A 22,840-nucleotide genomic window follows, 5' to 3' on the forward strand; every position below is an offset into this window, starting at 1 on the left:
CATTAGTGTTCTGCACAAGCATTTGAAATGAGAATGAGTCGGTACATAGTTCACTGCTCACGAGATGAATACGATCGATTGTTTTTTTTACTGTCCTTTTTTTCAGTTTTTGTTTAAGAAGTTAAAAAGGCAGATGGCAATTCTGCATGCAAGATAACCGTCATCTGCCTCAGAAAATGAATGCAGGAGTAGTACTGGGTAATCCTACCTTGTATTCTTGCTTTTCAGAAGGGAAAAATAGAGGGACCCATGGGCTTTGATCGAGTGGCTGTGAATTTCCGGGCCAGAGGTTATCAATGTGATTAAAAATTGGCATAAAGAGAGAGAACTGAGCGATTACGCTGCATTTCTGGGCATATAATTGCTGCTCTCTGCCTCTATTCTTTACTGCGAATTTAAACCTTGAATCAATGGAATCCGTCTTTTTTTTTTAAATTTGTGGGGAAGGGGGGGCTAAAAATTAAGGTGGATTCACGTAGGGTGACCATGCAGTGGTGAAGGGAAGGAGAAATGTCGATGTATAAAGTGACTGTAGTTCTCTCTTTTGGTCGTGTGTTTGGGTGTCGATGCTAACTTGCTAGATCTCTGTGAAGAATGCCAGCCCTGTGTGAATGGGAAATGCCCACCTTGTATCAAGAAACAATTCTCTCCACCCCCATCAACCCCACCACCCCGAGGAATTCTTGCCCTACTCAGGTGAGTCCACCTTGTGTCAAGGGGATTTGTCCACCTTGAATTGGTAAGCCATGCCGCCCACCACCACCACCTCCACCAGTTCCAGGTCCAGCCCCTCCCCCTAAGGTAACTCCTCCTCCTCCTTCTCCACCACCACCACCACCAGCCCCAATTCCAGCTCCTCCACCCAAGGAAACTCCACCACCTCCAGCTCCAGTTCCAGCCCCTCCACCCAAGAAAACTCTACCACGTGCACCAGTTCCAGAACCGCTACCCAAAAGAAACCCCACCACCACCTGCTCCAGTTCCAGCTCCTCCACCCAATGTAACTCCACTACCGGCACCAGTTCCAGCACCTCCACCCAAAGAAACCCCACCGCCACTGGCTCCAGTTCCAGCTCCTCCGCCTAAGGAAACTCCACCACTGGCACCAGTTCCAGCCCCTCCACCGAAAGAAACCCCACCACCACTAGCTCCTCAGCCGAAGGAAACTTCACCTCCCCCACCCACAAAGTTAGATGGAAGCATTAAGAGGAAGCTGCTGCAGCGTCCAAGCACCAACTAGAAGAGGCTTTACTCCCCCCTTGATATGTGCCATGTTCTAATGTAACCATCCTTGCTAATAAATTAATTATCTATGTGTCCTTGTGCTTCAGTCTGCAGTTATCCTCATTCCTCACATACAAATTAAGTGCATTACCATCTGCAACAAACTGAAACGCTAACACAGACACTACACTTCAAGTTTCATTAAATTCTCAGATATCAAAGCTGAGAAGCCACACATAAATAAATCATTCACAACAAGTCCTTTCAGTCACATACTATCCCCTGAGTTATTCATGCACGATTAATTTCATGGCACACAAGACCCACTTCACCTTCTATGGTTGAGCCAAATTCAATCATTCTTCGGTTTGTGCCACTAGTATGAACAATGCATAATTGATTTCTTATAAGGATTTTCCTATGCCGCATGTTCAGTCTAATGGATCAAAGATGTGTTGGAAATTGAAGTTTAAAACCAGGGCAACCCAACAGATGATCATAAAAATAAAATGACGAAACAAATGCATCTCTACTCAGTCATCTGAAAATTTATAAAGTTTCCTATGACGTATTTTAGGTTCCTGCATACTCTAGCACTTTTGTTCAATTTTTTTCATATATCCTTGGAATTTTTCTTTGAACAAAAACATCAAACAGCTCATTTCCTAATTAGCATAATGTTCAGTTTCATCAGGTTTTGGGTTGAGTCAAAATGTCTTAGGCTAGCCACATCAATGGCAGAGCCGCATTTGTTCATGTCATCTCCTAAAATGAGACCCATTAAATAAGTCTATCTTAGATGTGTGAGGTTTGAATAGAGTTGGGGAAGCCACCATGGTTTCAAATATACTTTTAAGATTGCTAGAAATTAATGTAGTTTCAAAGCAGGGCAACCAAACAGAACACAGATCAATAGTCACAAGAATAAAATGCAAGAAACCAAATATTAACAGAGAAATAAAACTACAGAAATCAAAGTTGTGAAGGAAAATTATTGAAATTGGCTGAAGCATGTAATCATTGCCCTTAAAGTAGAACTCTCGACCCCCAGTGAGATAATATCTTGGTGCAATAGGGTAAAAAATAATGGTCTACCTCTACGATGGTGCGTTCCAACCATGAACAGCAATACAACTACTCAAGAATGTTCCTTCAAAAAAAATGAATAAATATTACAGGAGGGAAATCTTAGAACAGTAGAAGATCAACTCTCTCTATTTTCCAAAATAGGGGAAGAATGGTTGTCTATCCACAAGGTTTAATAACCTGACTATCTATGATGGTGCACTCCAATCATGAACAGTTACACAACCACTCAAGGGCCAAGGCAAAAAAAAAAAAAACAATTGAATAATGAGAAATAGAAGTTGTAGAACAGAAGAAGATCAACTCCCTATTTTGTAAACGGGCATGTTGTTTAGAAAACAACAGGAAATGTTAAGCTTGAAATCATGCACATGAGGCTACGCTCTCTCTACAAGCCTCTAAGGCTTAGATATTGGGATTCAATAAAAACCCCTTTTTGGCCCTCGCTCATTTCCTACATGGGACAAACTCCTGCTACCTTCCTCCAACATGGAGCTACCATACCCTCTCACAATTCTTCTAATAATTCAATTTCAAGTTACTTGAATTTAGTGGGTCAACTGAAAACCCATTTATCAGCAAACTCTGGAAGCTAAAATCAGGGAACTACTCCATAGTTGACCATGTGGCTTTGAATCTCCTGCTCAGAAAGTTATCAATGGCAGTAATAAATTGGCATAAATAGCCACAACCTGACTGATTAAATTCCACTTCTGAATTATATACGATGGTCTTGCTGCCTCTACACTTTACCGCAATTGAAAACAACAATTAACTGAATCCCTTTTTTCCCTCTATAAATTGAGATTTCACATGCAGCTCTATACGCACAGCTACAGCATCCAAAAAATCAAAATGTCACCTTACCATGTTGTTGGGTGGCTCTTCATTTTGGTTGTGTTCAGCTGTTAAGGCTGATGCTGCAATAGCATTGCCACCAGAACCAGTATTACCCTCATGTACAATATGCTAGCCATGTCTGAGAGCGGTATGTCCACCATGCAACAATTTGGGATGCCCGGTTCCTTTGCTACGCCTGCCGCCACCAGTTGGAATGCCAGTCCCATCCCCTCCACCTATATCACCTAGAGATTACACAGACTGCCCACCACCACCACCACCCAAAACCCCACTTCCAACTGTAACTCCTACACCACCTCCATCACCTGGAGATGACACTGAATGCCCACCACCACCGGCCCACCACCCAAAAGGCCATTTGGAGGGCAAGCTGAGAAAGATGCCGGAAGTTCCAAGCATCATTTAGAGTGACTACTTCGAGCTATTACCAAAGCTTCTAGTAATGTATGCTTACGCATGTCTCTACTTCTAATGTAATGATGGTTAGGTGGGTGACGTTCTATGCATAAATAAATAAAGCTAGGGCTTCCTATGTATTAACGTATGTATTTTTTAAAACCTAAACAGAGGCTGCACAGAATTTTCAGACCAAGATTAAGGTCTGTAAAACAAGTAAGCTTCAGATCCTGGCTTCAATGAACGACCAAAGTACTCTCAAACTTTATCCTTAAAACATATCAAACTATACCTTGACATTGTTGCATTGTTCTTTTCTCCACAGGAAATTCTTGGCCTGGCATCTCTGATGCTATAGCCAGCTTAAACAATTGCTCAGAGGTAAAAACTCCAACTGCCCTCAAACTTGAGCTGTAAGAAGAACCATATAAATTGCTATATTTTACGACAACAACCATTTTGTACCTCTTCTCCAAAATTAGATCAGCCACTCGGCCAATTGATGTCGTGGTTGTAACACAAGGAGGTGGGCTTCTCATCATTGTCGAAACTGGGGCATCCAACTGCACAAGTACATGCAACAATATTTGAACACAATGAAGGCATCAGAAGTTGCTAATGCTGCAGATCGCAAGTGTGTAATTTAGAAATCTGGAACAATAATTAGCATATAGATTATTCTGGAAAAAATTGCAATGAAGTGTCAAGATGACCAGTTGAAGATTTAGGGACAGAATAAAGACTTTATGTTATCTCAGAAATAACTTCCATTGATCATCTTAAATTTGTGAGATCTAAGTCCAAGATAATAGGCTCCCAATCTATATGTACTGATTTTTGCAATGAGAAGCACCTAGTTCACAGTTGCATCTAGATCCATGAATTGTGGGTTTCCTAGGTTGATCTAAGAGTAAACTTGAGGGTGTGCCTAGTGGGTTTCATGTAGAATGGAGGTACTCAACGATAAATGACTCCTGCCACATTCATCTGATGACCTTGCTTAGAATTTAATGCTTTGGGTCACAGGTTTCTGGATGGTGTTTTGTACAAGTTCTAACATGAAGAATGGCATCAGTCTAGCTATTATTTTGTGTTTCTCTGGGTAATTTCTGGTGTTCATGGCTCATTTGACACCAAATAAACAAAATATCCTCAGAAGGGAAAAAAGACTTTATTCTTTTGAAGAAAACATTAGGGCACAGCCTACATCTCTGGCAACAAGCGAATAACAATGCCGCAGCATTTGAATGAACATCAGAAGAAGTCACATGTGGCATGATGTTGAGTTCCACGTGAAAAGAATGCTTAAAAACCATTCAATTATAGGGGATCGAGTTCTTTCTTAAAGTAGCTTCAGATTTTCTTAAATATTAAGCTTATTCTGTTACCAGTTACTGTTTGAATACTTGAGTTCCCTAATTTGATTAGGTCTGAACAGGGAGTTACCAACTCAGGCAGTTCAAGATTGCCAGCTGAAACCAAAAAGAGGAAGTACCTCTCTACAATCTTCACGGTGCAATAGCCCCACACAGCTGCCCCAGTCGTCTATAACAGGCACAACTGAATCCTTATAGAAACGCATCACTACTCTTTTCAAGTCCAAGGTAGCTAGTAGTGGCCGAGCTTCTTCAAATGGCATCATGATATTCTCAATTGGGTCAGCTGGTGATACCTGAATAGCAAAGATGAAGATATACGATTTAAACGAAATGGATTCTTAAGATATACCATAAGGACAGCCAAACAGCGGCATTAAGGAACATGACCCATCATTCAATTGCCTTATGACCAATAAGATCTTTGAATGGCATCAGAACTATAAATCCTGTATGGCTTGCATAGACACTTCTGAACCAGCTACTGATATTATCAGCCTTTCCAGGGACTACAGATAATATAATTGAGATAATCAAATCAGCTTAAATCTCTTGCATAAGGGAATATAGGGGCCACTCATGGTAGATACACTTCCAAGCATCCAAAAGATTAATTATTAACACATACTTAGAACCTCTTGTGTACTTCTACAATGTGATACAAAGAAACACATTAGGTACCTGGGGAAGTAGGTAAGGACTGAACATTGATCTGGTGAAGCCCAACAATGCCTCTAAACGCACTGCAACCTGCATTTCAATGGCAGACAAAAGGTAGAAAGCATATTCAAGAAAATTAATCAGGAAGGTGATGATTAACAAGCCATCAGCAAAAGAATAGATCCAGGAAGAAGGGAATAGTAAATAAACCATCAATAAATTAAAAAACAACCAAGAAACACATCAAACCAAATTAGATGCATGTTAAAAGCAATATCCTCTAGAAGGTCCCCAGTAGATGTTTTCCAGACATCTATAAAATGCCTCTGGAAATTTTAAAGGGCACAAAATAATTTGCTGACAATCTCTTGAGGAATCATTCAGGACATTCTCAATACGACAAGGTCGTCATAATGTCTCCCAGTCTAAACAATGAACAACTTCTTCATTATTGAGTAACCAAATCAGCACTGAGAGATTATACAATTTCAAATTTCTATTTTTCCTTCACAATCAAGGAAATTAAAAAACCATTACGCACCATGCCTCCTCGACTTCTCCAGCATATTCCTTTCCATCTTGTAATAATATTTGAAAGATGGTGTGTAGCTGCATCAACCTGACCGAGCAGCCCAAATACAGCAACTAATGTTACAAAGTTCTCAAATTGCCTTTTCACATGCGCTAATAAAATTTAAAATAGATTATATAACTAGATCATGAAATCATCAGTGCTAGTACTAAAAGGATGCCTCAAGACTGTAACAGTTAAAATTACCTATCAAAAAGGAATGCAACAGTTAAGAGTGAGCAACGTACAAGAATTTACTCCTGGATGAGGTAATTAAACCTTTTAGAGATAAGAAAATCAGACACAAGATTAAACACCAAAACACAGCTTCCCCAACCCAGCAAACCCGAAAGCCATGACTCCCATATTTAGGTCCCACATCAAATTGCCTTCAAGGATCAGTGAACTTGCTCTGGGACTACTTTTGCATGATATAGTAGGATTTTTAACCCCATTAGTGTAAACACAAAATTCAAGCCCCTCTTCTCATAATCATAGTTATGTTGCACTAACACATTTTGTGAATTGCTGTACAAAATTTACTGATTAAAATCTTATCGTACTAGACATGATAAAGAATATGAGAACAATATACATGCTTGACATAACTGAAAATGGACCATCATTGAAAACCATGTGTAAGAACGGTTACCTGACCATCATTCAGAGCTGCCTCCATGAGAAGCTGATCAGCCTCTATTTGAACTGCAGGAGAGATAGTTCCAGCAGAATCTGGCCTCATGCGCTTATGTAGACTTTTGACCAAATTGTAATCTCCTCTAGCAGCTAAAGCACTCATCATAGAAATATAAAGGTGAGGTTTTGGCCTTAGGTTGAAATTTTGTCCAGCTCGCTTTATAATTTCTCCAAACATGCAAAGGGCACCTAAGTATATTATGCCCAAATATATTAATGATTAGAAGTGATAAGAGAATCATTTACAAATTAATTAAAAATTGAAACAGAGTTAGGTGCATAACCAAAAGCAATGGCAAAATAAAAAATTTAAAACAAACAAAAGAAATCCACTTCTTTGTTTTTTTATCCATCCAGTCTGCATAAAGGCCAGTAGAAAAATGCACAAGCACCACCAACATGAAACATCTTTTTGTAGAAAAATATATGTGAGCCTTAGCATGCAAGGGTACAAACTCAAATATCAGAACAAGAGCTCTACAGTTCCATTGCATCTACCAATTCAAACAACCTAAATGAGTACCAATGATCAAACTATGTGCCCTTTCAACCACCAAACAAATTTGATTCACCAAGATAGGCTTTAGACTTAGTCCATAACTACCTCCGCTAACCATTGCCAGATTCAAAAGTATCACAAATAAAACATACCTTTACTTGAGCCACAATTTAGCAAGGCATCAACTATTGCAGTATATGCAGTTCGATCAACAAATAAATTATTGGATGATTTCATTTCCATCACAATCTTTTGAACTGAGAGGAGATCCTTGGCATGCCCAAAACCCTACAAAAGAGAGCTTTCTCAAAATTCATTGGAGAAACAACAACATTAAGTTTTAAAACAGAATGCACAAGAACTCCATTGCCTAATAGGAAATCCTTTGTTTGTAAAAGGAAAGAAATTAAGCAATATGCCAATTCAAATGAGAAAAGTTTACAGTATCAAGATACGGGAATACTTGATCACATGAGGATTGATTTATAATGGAAAAAGATACTGATAAGTAGCTTCTACAATATCAAGGAATACCATTCAACTGAAAACATTTGAACAGAAATTTTCTAAACTTCTTATTCATATAATTATATAATTGAATAAATGCAAGATTTACTCACCTTAAGTAATGTAGTGTAAGTGATAGCATCCGGGAAAAGATCAACATCAATGGTTTTCTGTGCATTTTCCTGAAAAAACAAACGCATCTATGAAATCTTAGCAATTCTCTTTTTTTTTTAACATAAAATTAATGTTTAGGCTCTAAACTGGTTATGGAATACAAGCTAGAGACCTTCATTTCCTCAAAATAACGCATTGCGGTGTCCAACTTTTCAGTCTTCACACATGCAAAGATTAGAGTATTATAGGTGAGCCTATCAGGCTTTAATCCTTGTTGTAGTATTTCATCATGCACTGATAATGCAGCCATTGGAAAACCTGCAGTTATATACCCCTGAATGTTGAAAAAAATAAAACCCATAAACAAAAGAAACCTCTGTTGAATTCAAAAAACTACAGCTCATAAGCACAAGACCATGTCAAAAATTCTAATCCTGCAAAGTTCAAAACCAAGAACTAGAAGGGGAAAAAACTCTCAAATTAATTGCACTCTTACTGAACGAACAGGTCAATGCAAAACCTTCATTAGTAAGTTGTACATCAAGATTGAAGGACTGCCATCTTCATGAAGCACAGAACCATAACGTGCCAAAAGACCATTAGCACGGCGTAGATCTCCTGTACTAAAACAGTGGAGTAAAGAGGCAGCTTCAGTAAACATGAATTTGAAATTACACCTGACCAAAATCAAATCAAACATTTAACTCACCGTACAGATGTAGCATAACAATACCCAATCACAAAAGGATTCAAAATATTCAATAAAATTATCTTTTCATTCTTATTGATGTCGTGGCTTCAGTACTTAAAAAAATATAGAAAAGTCCCATCAAGTAAAGTAACATCATGAAATTATTATTCAAGCCTCCATAATCGTGATTGTGACAGTAAATAAAGTTAATATTATCATTTGATTAACATGATTAACTACAAACCCATTCTAAGTACTACACATTGCATTCCTTTGGCTATGGTGTAAATTAAATAAATAATATGAAGCTTACAAACCATTGAATTAAGATAGAAACATAGCAACATAAACATTACTTCTAATATAAAACCTACCCCACCATTCCAATAAGTTGTAATTTGAAAGCCAAATCTTCAGTTTTGGCATGAGATTTAAAATATACAACTAAGAACTATAGCACTTCAAAGACCTAAGGGAAAAGAAATCCCACAAAACAATAAAATTTTGCATTGATCTGTAACACTGACCTGCTTCAGTAAGAGCATTGAGCAGACTACATACAAGAGGTGCTGATAACTCCGGACTTCCCACAGCAGTACCTTGTTCCACAGATTCAAGTAATTGAAATGCATCATCAATTCTTCGTGCCTCACCCAATCCCTTCAAATAATAAATTAGAAGCCAATCATGCTAGAACATAGACAAACCATATGAGTGAATATGTTATGGATACAAATTATGAAAAAAGGAAAATTTTGGAAGAATACTGTTCTGACTACAGTTGTTAACACAGTGGGACTATGCAAGGACCATGAGATCACCCTGTTGCCTACAAAATAAAGTACGTATAGATCTTGTACAACTTGCCATATATAACAAATGTGACGTTGTACTTGCTAAACTAGTCATGGTTTATATATTTCTAGATTATCTTTCTTTGTAAAAAGATAATGCAAATACTCAATTTCAACAACCAACCCCATTCACAGAAGAGTTCACTACAGGGTTAGGAAACATTAACAAAATATGGAAATTGCCCATGCACATTATAAAGACATCATAACTAGATTCAGCAACCACTCCAATGGTGTTCTAGTTAATCCTCAATAGAACTCCATGAACATAATTTGTCCCATAACTTGTTAGTAATATGAAATATGCTAAGAATTTCTACACAAGACAACTATTTAAGTACCTTCAATAGTGTACCATATGTGACATTGTCAACCCCACAGCTCTCTGGTTTTGTCATCTCACCAAAGACCTTCAGAGCTAAATCAACATCACCACAGTGGACACAAGCCTCCATAACTGCATTCATCACAATGGTGTTCAGCTTCCCATGCCTTCTCTTGGCAATCTCAATTTCCTCAAAAATCTGAAGGAAAAAACGTCAGACACAATTCATTCCTTGAATTTTAGTATGTTTCCTTTTTTTCTTACCTAATTCTCAGTAACCAAACAGAACATTAGGAAGGGAAACACGTCAGACAAAATTTAGATTAAGAAGAGTGAATAAAAAACAGAAAGAATTGAAAAATTGATTACCATGTTTGGTTTCTGAGAAAGCAAAAGAAAATAAAATCATGAATCTTGTGCTTTATATTGTTTTACCTATAAAAATTTAGGAAATCAACTCAAGAAATCCAGATAGTATAATTAAACTCAGTTAAACCAGGTGTTAGTCAAGCTTAAAATTCCTTCTATTTTGAGCATTTCTCAACAACCTAACCAAGCATTACTCTCCATTCAGTTGCAGAACAAAAATTGTGAAAACAAAACAAAAACAAAAAGACATTAATTTTAGTTTTATTTCATTTTTATTTATTAACTACAAATGTCAACTCCACATTTTTGTTGCTAAGAGAAACTATATACAATGAAAAAAGTCTCAGATTCCTACAATTTCTCAGATAGTGGAATCAAGCTTAATTAAATAAGGTGTTAGTTTTTTCCAGTCCTCCAAAACTTCAAATTCCTCCTATTTTGAGAAATTTCTAAACAATCAAACCAAGCATTACTCTCCATTCAGAGAAACTATATACAGTGAAAAAAAAGTCTCAGATTCCTACAATTTCTCAGATAGTGGAATCAAGCTTAATTAAATAAGGTGTTAATTTTAAACTTCAAATTCCTCCTATTTTGAGCAATTTCTAAACAATCAAACCAAGCATTACTCTCCATTCAGAGAAACTATATACAATGAAACAAAAGTCTCAGATTCCAACAATTTCTCAGATAGTGGAATCAAGCTCAATTAAATAAGGTGTTAGTTTTTTCCAGTCCTCCAAAACTTCAAATTCCTCCTATTTTGAGCAATTTCTAAACAATCAAACCAAGCATTACTCTCCATTCAGTTGCTAAAATTGTTGAGGTCAACTGAGCAACTATAATACTTTTATTACTCAAAAAGTAAACAAACTAAAGTCCAAGATTCTGAAAAATCTCTCACATGGTGTAAGGTCAGCTAAATTATGTGTTGTGTTTCAAGTTCTTCAAAGATTCAAATTCCTTCTATTTCCAGCATTTTCTCAACAAGCAAACCAAGCATTACTATGCATTCAGATGCTCGACAAAAGGGAAGAAAACGAAACAAAACAAAAATTTGAGTCATATTTTCATTTTTGATTCTTGAAAATCACAAAAGTCTACCTTCATTTCTCAGAAAGTAAACAATGAAAAGTTTAAGATTCCAACAAATTTCTCAGATGAAACAAGCCATTAGTTTTCTCAACCTTCAAACTCTTTCAGTATGTTTGGCTCCAAGAAAGTACTAAGAAAAGAAAACAAAATGCTGAGGAAAATTATTCTTTCATGTCTGTTTTTACCACGCAAAATATCAAAAAAGAAAAAAATCAAATACAATTATAATTAGCTAGAAATTAATGTATTTTCAAATTACTCAGTCTTTACTGGTTAAAAAAACACGGCAATGCACATCATATAATTATAATTGGTTATAAACTTATGTATCTTCAAATTATTTAGTGTTCACATAGAAGAGTTGAGATACTTCAAATGAATTTTAAGTGATGTATAAGAATAATTTATTCACTTTAAATCTATTCTTTACTTTTTACCTTTTCTTTCCTTCTCCTTTTCCTCTCCAATTTTTTTTTCCCCTCATTTTCCCTCAAATTCTCCGGAACCAAACATAGTTGAGCATTTTCTCCACAACCTAAACAAGCATTCCACTCCGTTCAGTTGACGAACAAAAAAAAAAGAAACAAAACAACAAATCGAGTCATATTTTCTTTTATCACTGATGCCAACTCAACAATGATAATTTTTTTATTTCTCATAAAGCAAACCAAAAAGAAAAACAAAGATTCCTACAGTTACTCACGAACAAACCAGAAAAAACAACGAAAATTCCTCAAGCACAACAAAACTCCAAAACTCCAATCCGATTACAAAACTGAAAAACTGCGAAAAAATTAAAATAAAATAAAATAAAATAGACAAACAAACAACCTGATCGAGCTGTCTCCTGCGAGTGAGCTGAACGATCCGTGAAGTGAGGCGTTTGAGATTTGGTTTGTGAGAGAGATTTTGGGGAACATCAGAAGAGAGCTTCCTGGGGAAACGACATCGTATTGTAGCGGATGAAGGAAAGGAAGAGCGAAGTCCAGAGGAGAGAGCTAGGGTTCCGTGAGAAGACGAGAGAGCATGGACGTGCTGCATCGTCGTCGATGCAGCTTTACACCACTCTGAGTGGATAATGCGAGAGAGCATCTGATTGCATGGCGCCTTCCATGATTCGAAAATTCTATTTTACCCCGCGTTTTGCTCCCATTTTCCCTTTTTACCCTTCCTTCTATTCAAAATTTCAAATTAAGCCTCTCCACTTCAAAAGCAAATTCTATCTCCATTCTTTATTTCTTTGTTTTTTTCTTTCACATGTCGATAATTTTCTCCCTCAACATACTTCAATAGATATTTTCAATCATTTTCTATAAATATAAAAAATTAATGATTTTTTAATATAAATTTTTTAATTAATTTCATTTTTTTAATCTTTCATGTTCTACGAATTATAATTCTATGATACCTTATTCAAAAAGTGGCATGGCTTACGACGAAAGTGAGGTGGTCGATTTTATTGATCTTTCTTTTATGATCAAATCATTTATAGGCGATTGATGAAATGGCAAATAAATGATGTTTAACTTTTTCAACGTATCTTAATTTGTTACTATTTAGGGATTTTAGAATGACTGTGATTTTAATTTGGTAAATTTAACTATATTGATTGTTGTGTAATCCAAACTATTTCATTTCTTGTTACCATGAGATTCTTGATTTAAGATTAAGACTACATACATGTCATAATTACGAGTACGGAGTTAATCATATTTATAAATTATCTTATCACACCCAATGTTGTCGAGTGTTGATCTAAATATTTATAAGAAAGTACATTTGTGATACAAGCATCATCTTTAAATCGCCCTCTCTTTCTTTTGACTTGTGCCTCTTAGTATGACATATGTCATTGGTTTTAACATTCATATAGTCTCCTCTAAAAAGGAATTTATTAACAAAAAAATAAAAAGGTGATTCAACAAGTGTTGATCCCTAGAGATTCGATATGAATGATATAATTATTGTGTCTACTTTAACATGATGTTTGTTTTTTTATTTAATTCTAAATAGAACCTTGATGTTTAATAGTTTTAAATATTAAATTGTTTGTTTTAGTAGTATTTTATTTATATTAAGTATTAAAAAGTTAAAAAAAAAATCAACATGTTATTTTTTTTATTTAGAAAAAAGTTACATATTTTGACTTTTTCTATTTAATAAAAAGTTTATAATAAATCATGAAAAAATAGTAGAAAAAAAAATAACCTAAATTCTGAAAACAAATTGTTTTAAGTAAAAAGCCAAAAAAACAAACATCACCTAAGTTTTTCAATAGTTACCACCAAGCGCAAATAGAACCTATCATTTTTATTTTTACTTTGTTCCTTCTACTATAATTCTACGCTTTCATGTTATTATTTTCTTCTCTATTTCATGTTACCAAAAGTTCTTATAGTGGATCAATCAAAGTGAGGCCTTTGCCTACCCTTGCCACCACTCTTGCAATACTTATCACCTTTGTAAAAATATTATTTCATTGTTTCAACCTAAATACCATCAATGTTTTTACAGTGATAATGGTTATGAACCTGATCCTTGGTTATTTTATTGGGGAAAGGGTTATTTTTCTTATGAATACCATATCAAAAAGCATAGTACCAATACTTCGCACATCTCTCCTAATGATAAGGCTTTAAGCCCAATTTTCAGTATTATTGACTTTAGAAAAACATAGGATGAAAAAGGGTTTTTTTTTTTTTTTTTTTTTTTTAAGTTAGTGATTAGAGGGGGCAAAGCGTGTCAAACAACACTATTCCTATGACTTTGTGTGAGAGTGGAAAGGGTACGATGACCCTTGCTAATATTGTTTTTTATTTTACTTTCATTCTTGTTGTGGTGGGTCTTTTTTTTTTTTAATATTTTTAACGTCTCCTTCGTGGTTTTGCATAATCCAAAGGTTAACAAGTAATTTACCTTTCTTATGATCAATTTCATTAGGAAGTCAATCATAGTTCACCTACTACTAGTTGATACTCAGTCAAAGTTTGTGAATATTTTGTCTTGAGCATGCCATGTTAAGATAAGAAATAATAAAAATTTACTCAACATGAATACAAACTATTTAATAATCGCATTAGGATGACCTAACATAAATATGAAAATGAATTAAATTAAATTATATATGAATTTATACAAGTAACCTCTTAATAGCATTTTAATTCATTGAACTCGGCAACACATTTTTTACCCATTAAATATGCTAACATAATCATAACTCATTTATTGTTTTTAAAAATTTACAAAAAAAAAAAAGTTACTTGCTTTAACTTTCAAGTTTTAATTTTTTTTAATTAATTATTTAATTTTAATTATAATATGTTTATAATATAAAAAGGATATTAAAATTTTAATTTTACACTTTTTTATTATTTTATTTAGATTATAAAATATTTATAATCCTTATAATGAAATATATAACATTTTGCTTAGTTATTTAATTTGTTTAACTATATGCTATTTATAATTTAAAGTTTATTTTTATTTTTATGATTTTTAAATATTCAAACTCAATAAATTGATATGGGTTAAACCAGTCATAAATGGGTTGTGTTATAAACATAATATTTTGATACCATTAAGTAAACAATTAGACAAGTTGAGCATTCAAACCTGAACATATAGTTTATTAAACAAATTATACAAGTTGATATACTTACTATATAAATATAATTAATTTGAACTTGTCTACATGATTGAAAAGATGGTACACAAATACTTATTTGAGAAAATTACCATGAAGGATATATAAGAGGATATATATGTCTTATCTGATTTGTTTATAACCTAACCATGATTATATTAGTAGGTAACCCAACTTAAGTAAAGTGCAAATCATAAGAAACCCTTTGTAGCCCCTAAAAAGGGTCATCTATCGCGAAAGATTTATTGCAAGATTCGAATCACTTTTAAGATAAAAAATTTCACTTGCAATCATTACTTACCATAGTTTTTTTCATTCCCTATAGCTCTTATAATTCATTCTCTACTTTTGCTTTTAAACCTTTATTTACTTGATCGCCAAGTAGCCTCCGTACTTTTTAATTTTAAACTTAATTTATTTACTAAGTTGATTGTTAGAGGAGACTCATAAGTGGATCACATTGGTTGGCTTTCATTTCCATAATCGAGGTAGTGTTGTCATCCATCGTCATGTCATTAACTTTGATTCCACGTAAGAACCATCTCAATGCAAGTTACCATTCACTCCCTAGTCAATAGTTATAATCATTCTAATACCCACAAACCAAACTTTGATATAGGGTTGAAGAAGAGAAAAAGAAATAAAAATAAAGGAGAATAACCCCTTTAGTCATTAAGTATATTAAGGAGGAGGGTTAAGGGATTTTGCCACCTCAGAATTAGAATAAAGCCTTCCTTTTTCTTTTTTCTCTTTTTATTTATTTATTTATTTTATTTTAAAAAAACATGATTGGGTGACGTCACTGTCAATCTGTCACAGCTCAGTGGGGCACACCTTAGAGCGAAAGCGTCCCGATTCCGATGATGGTTGGCCGCACTTCGCTTTGACGTGTTAAGCTCCTCGACATTATATGTGAAAATGACATATTTTTTATTTATTTATATATATAATTGAATATAAGTAAATTCTTATTTTGAAATTTTAACACCCATTCAAATTCACTCCAATCCTTTTCGCACATTAAATCAATTTAATAACTCTAATAATAAATAAAATATAAATAATTTACATGCAGATATATTTGTCCCATTTATGATGAGTAATCCAAACGCTCCCTCTGCTCCGTGCTTGACACGGCTTTTGTTTTATTCCATATTATTTATTAAATAATAATAATAATATACTTTAATTCCTCTTTTATTCTAATTAAAATTTTCATATTTTTATTTATTTATTAATTTTATCTTAATATAATAAACTAAAATAATGAATGATACCCTAATAATTAAAAAAAAAAAGTGATTTATAGTTTAGGCATTATGAACGCATTTTATTTATTTATTTATTTATTTTATATTTATTTTATGTCCGATAATGATCAATTATTGTGATGAATTAATGCAACATAATTTTCTTTTCCTATTCAATCATCCAACTTGAAATGATATTTTTATTATTTTTTTAGAAACTAGAAAATTTTATTATTATTAAAAGTCTCAATTTTTATTTTTTTTACTGGAATTATATAATTGGAGAAAAATGATAATTATAATTATTTTTGGGCAGATGGAATACAGTGGTAGAGGGAGAGCTTTAAGATGCGATGGTGCGTCACTTTTCCACTAGTAAAACTTACATTAGAATTAAAAGCCCCGATCTCACCTCTCCAGTCACTGGTTCTGCTCGCCGTCCTCTCCATTCCTATCACCATCATCCTCGCCCAATTCCGGCAATTTCTTGACTCCTAGCGTTTGTTCAGTTCTCCACACAAGTCTCTGTCCTGCGGATACGGAGGATATAGTCACGTCACTTTGCGGCTTTTCATGCCCAGATATTCCGGCCACCTTCTAGAAATTTAGTCGCCTAGTAGCTCCAAAGCACCGCCTAAAACAGCATACATACCACCCACCTTTAACTGTTCTTCATTCTTGCATCTCCATATTTCTACAAAGCAGATCTTCTTTCGCCGTTTTCGTACTGCTGGTTTGTTTTTTGCGCTTTTGAAATCATTAAACCACAACCAGGGCGCCATTTCTGGTGAGGTATTTCGGATCTGGGTTTTGGATATGGTGCGTTTGAGATCTTCATCGAATTCGCAAGAGAATGATGGGAATTCGGATGAGTTGATTCCGGGCCTGCCGGAGGAGATCGCCGAGCTGTGTCTCCTCCATGTGCCGTACCCCTACCAAGCGCTGGCTCGGTCGGTGTCGTCTTCGTGGAACAAAGCCATTACAGATCCTTCGTTCCTTCTCTCGAAGAAAATTCTATCGCTGTCTCAGCCTTATCTCTTCGTTTTCGCTTCCAGCAAATCAACGTCCAGGATTCAGTGGCAAGCGCTGGACCCGCGATCGGGCCGTTGGTTTGTGCTACCGCCCATGCCGTGTTCCGCAGCTGCTTGTCCACCGGGGCTCGCCTGCGCCTCACTACCAGAAGATGGGAAGCTGTTTGTTTTGGGTGATTTGCGCTCAGACGGAACGTCCCTGCACACCACCATCATGTACCGTGCGTCCACCAATCAATGGTCGTTAGCGTCTCCGATGCGGACTCCACGGACGTTCTTCGCCGCCGGGAGCATCAACGGCAAGATTTTCGCCGCCGGCGGGAGGGGCCTGGGGGTCGAGGATTCGATACCCACCGTCGAACGCTACGACCCCGTGAGCGACACGTGGGCGGCAGTTGCTAAAATGCGCTCGGGTTTAGCAAGGTACGACGCCGCGGTTGTTGGAAACAAACTGTACGTGACAGAGGGTTGGACGTGGCCATTCAGCTTCTCGCCACGCGGCGGCGTGTACGACGGCGATCGTGACACGTGGCAGGAGATGAGCTTGGGGATGAGAGAAGGGTGGACGGGGATCAGCGTCGTCCTGAGGAACAGACTCTTCGTGTTATCCGAGTATGGCGACTGCCGGATGAAGGTGTACGTACCCGATCACGACACGTGGCACCCCGTGGGTGGGGGTAGGTTCCCCTGCGAGGCGCTGCAGAGGCCATTCGCCGTGAGCACAATGGAGGATAGGATCTACGTGGTGTCACGTGGGTTGCACGTGGCAGTGGGCAAAGTACATGAAACAGTAGAGGCTTCTCAATCCCACCATCTATGGGTGGAGTGGGAGGTAATGGCAGCTCCCATCGCCTTTTCAGACTTTTCTCCCTGTAATTGTCAGCCGCTCTATGCTTAATTTTGAGAAAGCATTAATTTGTGTGCGTACTATGTAATTTTCTAATTGAAGCAATTCTACAAATCATACAATTTGACGGATACAGTGATGGCTAAAGTATTTAAGGCCATTAGATACATTATTCATTATTGTATGACTACTCCGACTTGGGAATTGGGACCGGACAGTGTGGTATTGGCCGCAATGTCTACTGCATTATTAGTAGTACTGACATTCAAAGTCAGCCAATAATGTTCTAACCTTTCACATGTAAGCAGGCGGTCCTTTTTTGAAAACCTAATCCAATATCATCAATTTGGCCTTTAGCCTAACCTTATTCTTATCACTTAGAAAATTCTTATTCTTTATAACATATACAAAAATAGAAAATTTCTTTATTTTTTTAATCTATTTTATTTCTTTATTTGTTAATCTATTTTCCTATATATATGTTATTTGCCCTATATTTTTCATTCAAATGTAAATTAAATCTAAATTTTTAAATAATTTTCATCATACTTTATTTTTATTTTTATTTAATTTTTTTTTTTTTTTTATGTCTGAACGGCCTGGAATCGAAAGAAAAACAAGAGAATTATCCTATGAACCATCCATAAAATTTCCATGGCACATAACTTAGTGACCAAGTTTATATGGTCATTGACCAAGCTTTCTCAACAGGTGTAAGGCTAACCTAACAAACATTGTACCATGTGTCATGACAACCCAATCACAACAGCAATATTCCACCCCATCCCAATCACCCTCATCATTGCTTCACCACAAAACGACACCGTTCCTCAACTGTCAGTTTGTCACAACGACACAATCACCTGCACAGGCGCTTTTCCTCGTAAAACCGAGTAGCTTGTCTCAGAATCCACCTGGACTCCCTCTATAAAACCTTCCTTAAACCCTTCCACTTCTCTCCATCAGTCACTCAACATTCAACAAAGAGATGGGAGCAAGAACATGGTCGGCGCTGACCCGAGTAAGAGCCGCAATGAAGAAGGTAGCCAACCTTCTAAACCTCAACAGAATCCGATGGCGCCTTGCCTCGCATCTGAGACAGCGCTCGTTGCAGACTGCAGAGGCCAAGGCGCCTGAGCTTCAATGATCGACCCGGGTTGATTGGGTGCGTAGACGACGATTCAGAGACCGAGGAGAGCGGCTTGGGGAGTCGACTCCTGAGGGCTTCAAGCTGCATTTCCGATCAGGATGACGTAGATAAGAGAGCCGATGCCTTTATTGCCAACTTCTACAGGCAGCTCCGCCTGGAGCGACAGGTCTCTCTGGAACTAAGGTACCGCAGAGGGAAGAGCTTTTAGAGTTATGAAACGAGTCCATTATAATTTATGCAGTAATTAATTAATGTATTGATTATTTACGGTTGGTTGAGATTTTGATTATTAATTTTAGTGCATTATTGGAAAATAGTTGTAATACAATGAGATTGAAAATAATAATGTTTTAATATTTTTAATTAATTGATTAATAAAATTGATTTGTATTTATTATTTGATTTGATTATATTTTTATGATTATGTTATTTAATTTTGTATGCATGGTTTGATTTATAGAAAATAAAATATAATTCAAATTAATTAAAAACTTAAATATATTTTCAAATTAATTAATCTTAGAAAAAGTGAAATGAATTTATTAATTATAAATTTATTATCCTTTTTTTTCTCTTAAATTTTTTTATTAGGGTCAATTATAGAAACTTGTGTTTTGGTACTTTATAGTAATAATAATGTAATTTATATTATTTAATCACAAATGGAGACGTGATTTAATTAGTTTTTCAAAAATAAGTCAAAGAGCTTTTTTATTCCTATATAATTTTCACATATATGAAAACGACTCTACCTTCATTTTTCTCCGAAATTAATAATTAACATCTTATAAAGTCCTTATTGGGTGAATATTTTTCTATGGAAAAATAAAGCATTTAATAAAAGTCTTTTGCTAATAATTTTGACGCAATCTTATGATTGTTTAAGAATCCTTTCATGCATTATGTTATGATTAGTATAAACCAATTATCAAACATACCCTTGACTTTTTGGGATATCTTTCAAGCGTGTGACTAAAAATCTTTCATTGGTATAGAGTAAAATGTTAAAAAATTCATTTGTAATAGACAATGTTATTAAGAAGTTATTCTTATGATTGAATTGTTAGCTAAAACAAAGATTTTATAATGCCTTAGGGCATCTCATTAGTAAGTTGTCCTATGCCGATTCATCTAATTATGCTATTATCGATCGATTTATACATATATGCAAAATATTTATCATTATCACAATTGATCCTAAAAAAAAAAAAAAAAAAAAAGAAATAAAGAAAAAAGGTATCGAATTAGATGTATAAAAACAAAATTATATATTGTATAAATTCAATGAAATGTTTATTTTAGAAACTCATAAATATTTTTATTTGGGAGTTATTTTATTTTATTTTATTTTAAAAATTTTCTAATGTTAGGTTTTTCTTTTCCTCATTTTGGATATTCTTTGTACCAATATGTGACAACCATTATTATTAATTAGAAAGTCTTCCTAACATCATAGCTCCTAGTTGTCTTGGATTTTGTATTACAACTAGACCATACACACTAATCCAATATTTCCAAATTATATTATTTAAGACATGTAAACATTTATATACTAAATGTATTACATGAGTTAGAGATGTCGTTTGTTTTTTTAGTTTTTTACTGAAAATAATTTACTTTTAAATTTTAGGTTGTCTGTTTTTTTATTTTTTTTCTTAACTTATTATAAACTTTTTACTGAATAGAAAAAACTAAAATATTTTATTTTTTCTAAATGAAAAAAATAACATGTTGATTTTTTTTATTTACTTTTTAATATTTAATAAAAATAAAATATTAAAAAAATAAATAACTTAATACTTAATACTATAAAGCATTAAAGTTTTATTTAAAATCAAGTAAAAAATAAACACCATAAAAAATATTATACTTATAATTAATTTATCCTTGTTTAAATCATTGTGTATAAGTGTAATTCTTTTTTGTTCAATTCTCGAGACGTCAAAAACCTTTTTATAAGTTTAATAAGAGTTTCTATTTTGTTTGATGTGCTTGTAGCTTAAAAGAAAAAAAAAGTCAACATAAAAGTTAATTAATTTTGTTTAATGAGCTTATTGCTTAAAAAAAAGTCCATATGGAAGTTAGGAATTATTATTTATTTTTTTTTATAGAAATTCCATTTTAATTTATATAAAAAGTTTTATATTTAATAAAAATTTTACAATACTAATAATACTTTTTAAAAAATCTAACTTTAGCTTCAACTTTTAACTTCTCAAGCAAAATACTAAAAATTTTCAGTGAATACCTTGCCCTAATATTTATTTATTTTATTTACGTGATTTAAAATACATTTTATAGTGTTTCTATTCAAAATATTTTTAGTAAAAATACTTTATTTGAAAGTACAAGTGATTTTTTAATGCTACAAAAAATTTTTCAGATGTTTAAAAATGTTTCTTAAAATTTTTCACACCTAATGTTTTTAAAATCATTTTTTAAAATTAAAAGTCCCTTCTAAAATCACTACCAAATAACTTGTAATAAAGAAATGGTAAGAGGAATGAGCTTAAAAAAAAAAAAAAAACAATATTCTCAAAATATAATGAAAAAAAGAGAGACAATAATAGAAGGAAAAAATATTTTTTTTTAAAAAAAACTTAAATGGGTCAATTAATGACGCTTAGCTCGAGCTTGAGTTCAAGCTGGGCCCATCAATCTCCAAATTCAGGCCCAATCTACAAATATTTATTACATTAGCCGAATACCTAATATATATATATATATATATATATAAAAAATTAAGTGAGACTTTTTCCATACATTAAAAATAAATAAATAAATAAATAAAACCGACTCAGATACAACTTGATAGAAAGTAGGAAAAAGCAGTGTAGGTGCATGTGCAGATACCTTAAATCTGGAGGTGGGTCAGTCGAACACTAGAAAAGTAAGCCTTTATCCCACTCTGCCTTATCAAGATAAGAGCTTAAGCACTTCGGTCAAAAGCACAAATGTAAACACCTTGAGTTTGGTGGCTTCGGTGGCTGCAGTTCACACATCCTTATTGCTTTTGGCAAGCCCTACCAATATGAGTAGAAAACAAAAGGGATCAACTTTTATTGACCTAATTTGCATTGGTAGGCATGCGCCGTGGTAACCAAAGTCCTTCAATATAAGTCTTTGACCACGGTGTCGAAGGTCAACATCGGGTTGAGTTGGGGATGGGTCACCAAATTTCGACTATTTTGTTATATTCTTATTCTCATCCCAAATTCATATTACGGGTGGTTATAGCTGAAAAGGGATATTCCTATAATCACCCATCTTATTTGGAAAAGTGTTATTATTTTTACAAGAATTTTAATTATATTAAGATAAATATAACTTATAAATAAATAAATATTTGAATGTCTCTATATTTTATTTTTACGATAAATAAAATTTAAAATTTTAATATATATTGAGGGAAAAAAAAAAGAAATATAAAATAAATAATTTTTAATTTAATTTTATATATAATTGGTACATAGGATGACAACACAACCCAAGTTTAAAAGAAAAAACAAAAAACAAAAAACAAAAATTTAGTATTTGTTTGTTAACTTTTCTAAAAAAAGAGTCGGTTGATTCTTGCACAATATACTTTTGATCG

The 22,840-nt window shown here is 34.3% G+C and overlaps 3 protein-coding genes across 5 annotated transcripts; 1 reads left to right on the forward strand and 2 right to left on the reverse strand.

Annotated features, from left to right (window-relative positions):
- Positions 1–692: 692 nt before the first annotated feature.
- Positions 693–3,573, reverse strand: LOC109122448 (glycine-rich cell wall structural protein). The gene is made up of 3 exons (XM_019219269.1): positions 3,420–3,573; positions 3,178–3,230; positions 693–1,082 (listed from the first exon to the last, which is right to left on the reverse strand). Exons 1-3 carry the CDS (start codon positions 3,571–3,573, stop codon positions 693–695), a joined length of 597 nt encoding a protein of 198 aa, XP_019074814.1.
- LOC100266225 (pentatricopeptide repeat-containing protein At5g10690) lies at positions 3,008–12,433 on the reverse strand. Of its 3 annotated transcripts, XM_019219591.2 has the most exons (13): positions 12,156–12,433; positions 11,762–11,859; positions 9,877–10,059; positions 9,209–9,341; positions 8,511–8,608; positions 8,163–8,324; positions 7,990–8,058; positions 7,522–7,657; positions 6,827–7,059; positions 6,145–6,222; positions 5,625–5,693; positions 5,063–5,239; positions 3,008–4,130 (listed from the first exon to the last, which is right to left on the reverse strand). In XM_019219591.2, the coding sequence occupies exons 3-13, from the start codon at positions 10,000–10,002 to the stop codon at positions 3,849–3,851; spliced, it is 1,563 nt and encodes a 520-aa protein (XP_019075136.1). In that variant the 5' UTR covers positions 10,003–10,059; positions 11,762–11,859; positions 12,156–12,433; the 3' UTR covers positions 3,008–3,848. The 3 variants fall into 3 exon arrangements, with proteins under 3 accessions (XP_019075136.1, XP_010648412.1, XP_010648411.1); XM_010650110.3 differs by lacking the exon at positions 11,762–11,859 and having other exon boundaries at positions 9,877–9,992; XM_010650109.3 differs by lacking the exon at positions 11,762–11,859.
- Positions 12,434–16,375: 3,942 nt separating this feature from the next.
- LOC100264536 (F-box protein AFR) lies at positions 16,376–18,307 on the forward strand. The gene has a single exon (XM_002282456.5). The coding sequence runs from the start codon at positions 17,034–17,036 to the stop codon at positions 18,144–18,146; it is 1,113 nt and encodes a 370-aa protein (XP_002282492.1). The 5' UTR covers positions 16,376–17,033; the 3' UTR covers positions 18,147–18,307.
- Positions 18,308–22,840: the final 4,533 nt, after the last annotated feature.

The sequence above is a fragment of the Vitis vinifera genome, chromosome 4 (assembly GCF_030704535.1).
Source record: "Vitis vinifera cultivar Pinot Noir 40024 chromosome 4, ASM3070453v1".
NCBI classification, from domain to species: domain Eukaryota; kingdom Viridiplantae; phylum Streptophyta; class Magnoliopsida; order Vitales; family Vitaceae; genus Vitis; species Vitis vinifera.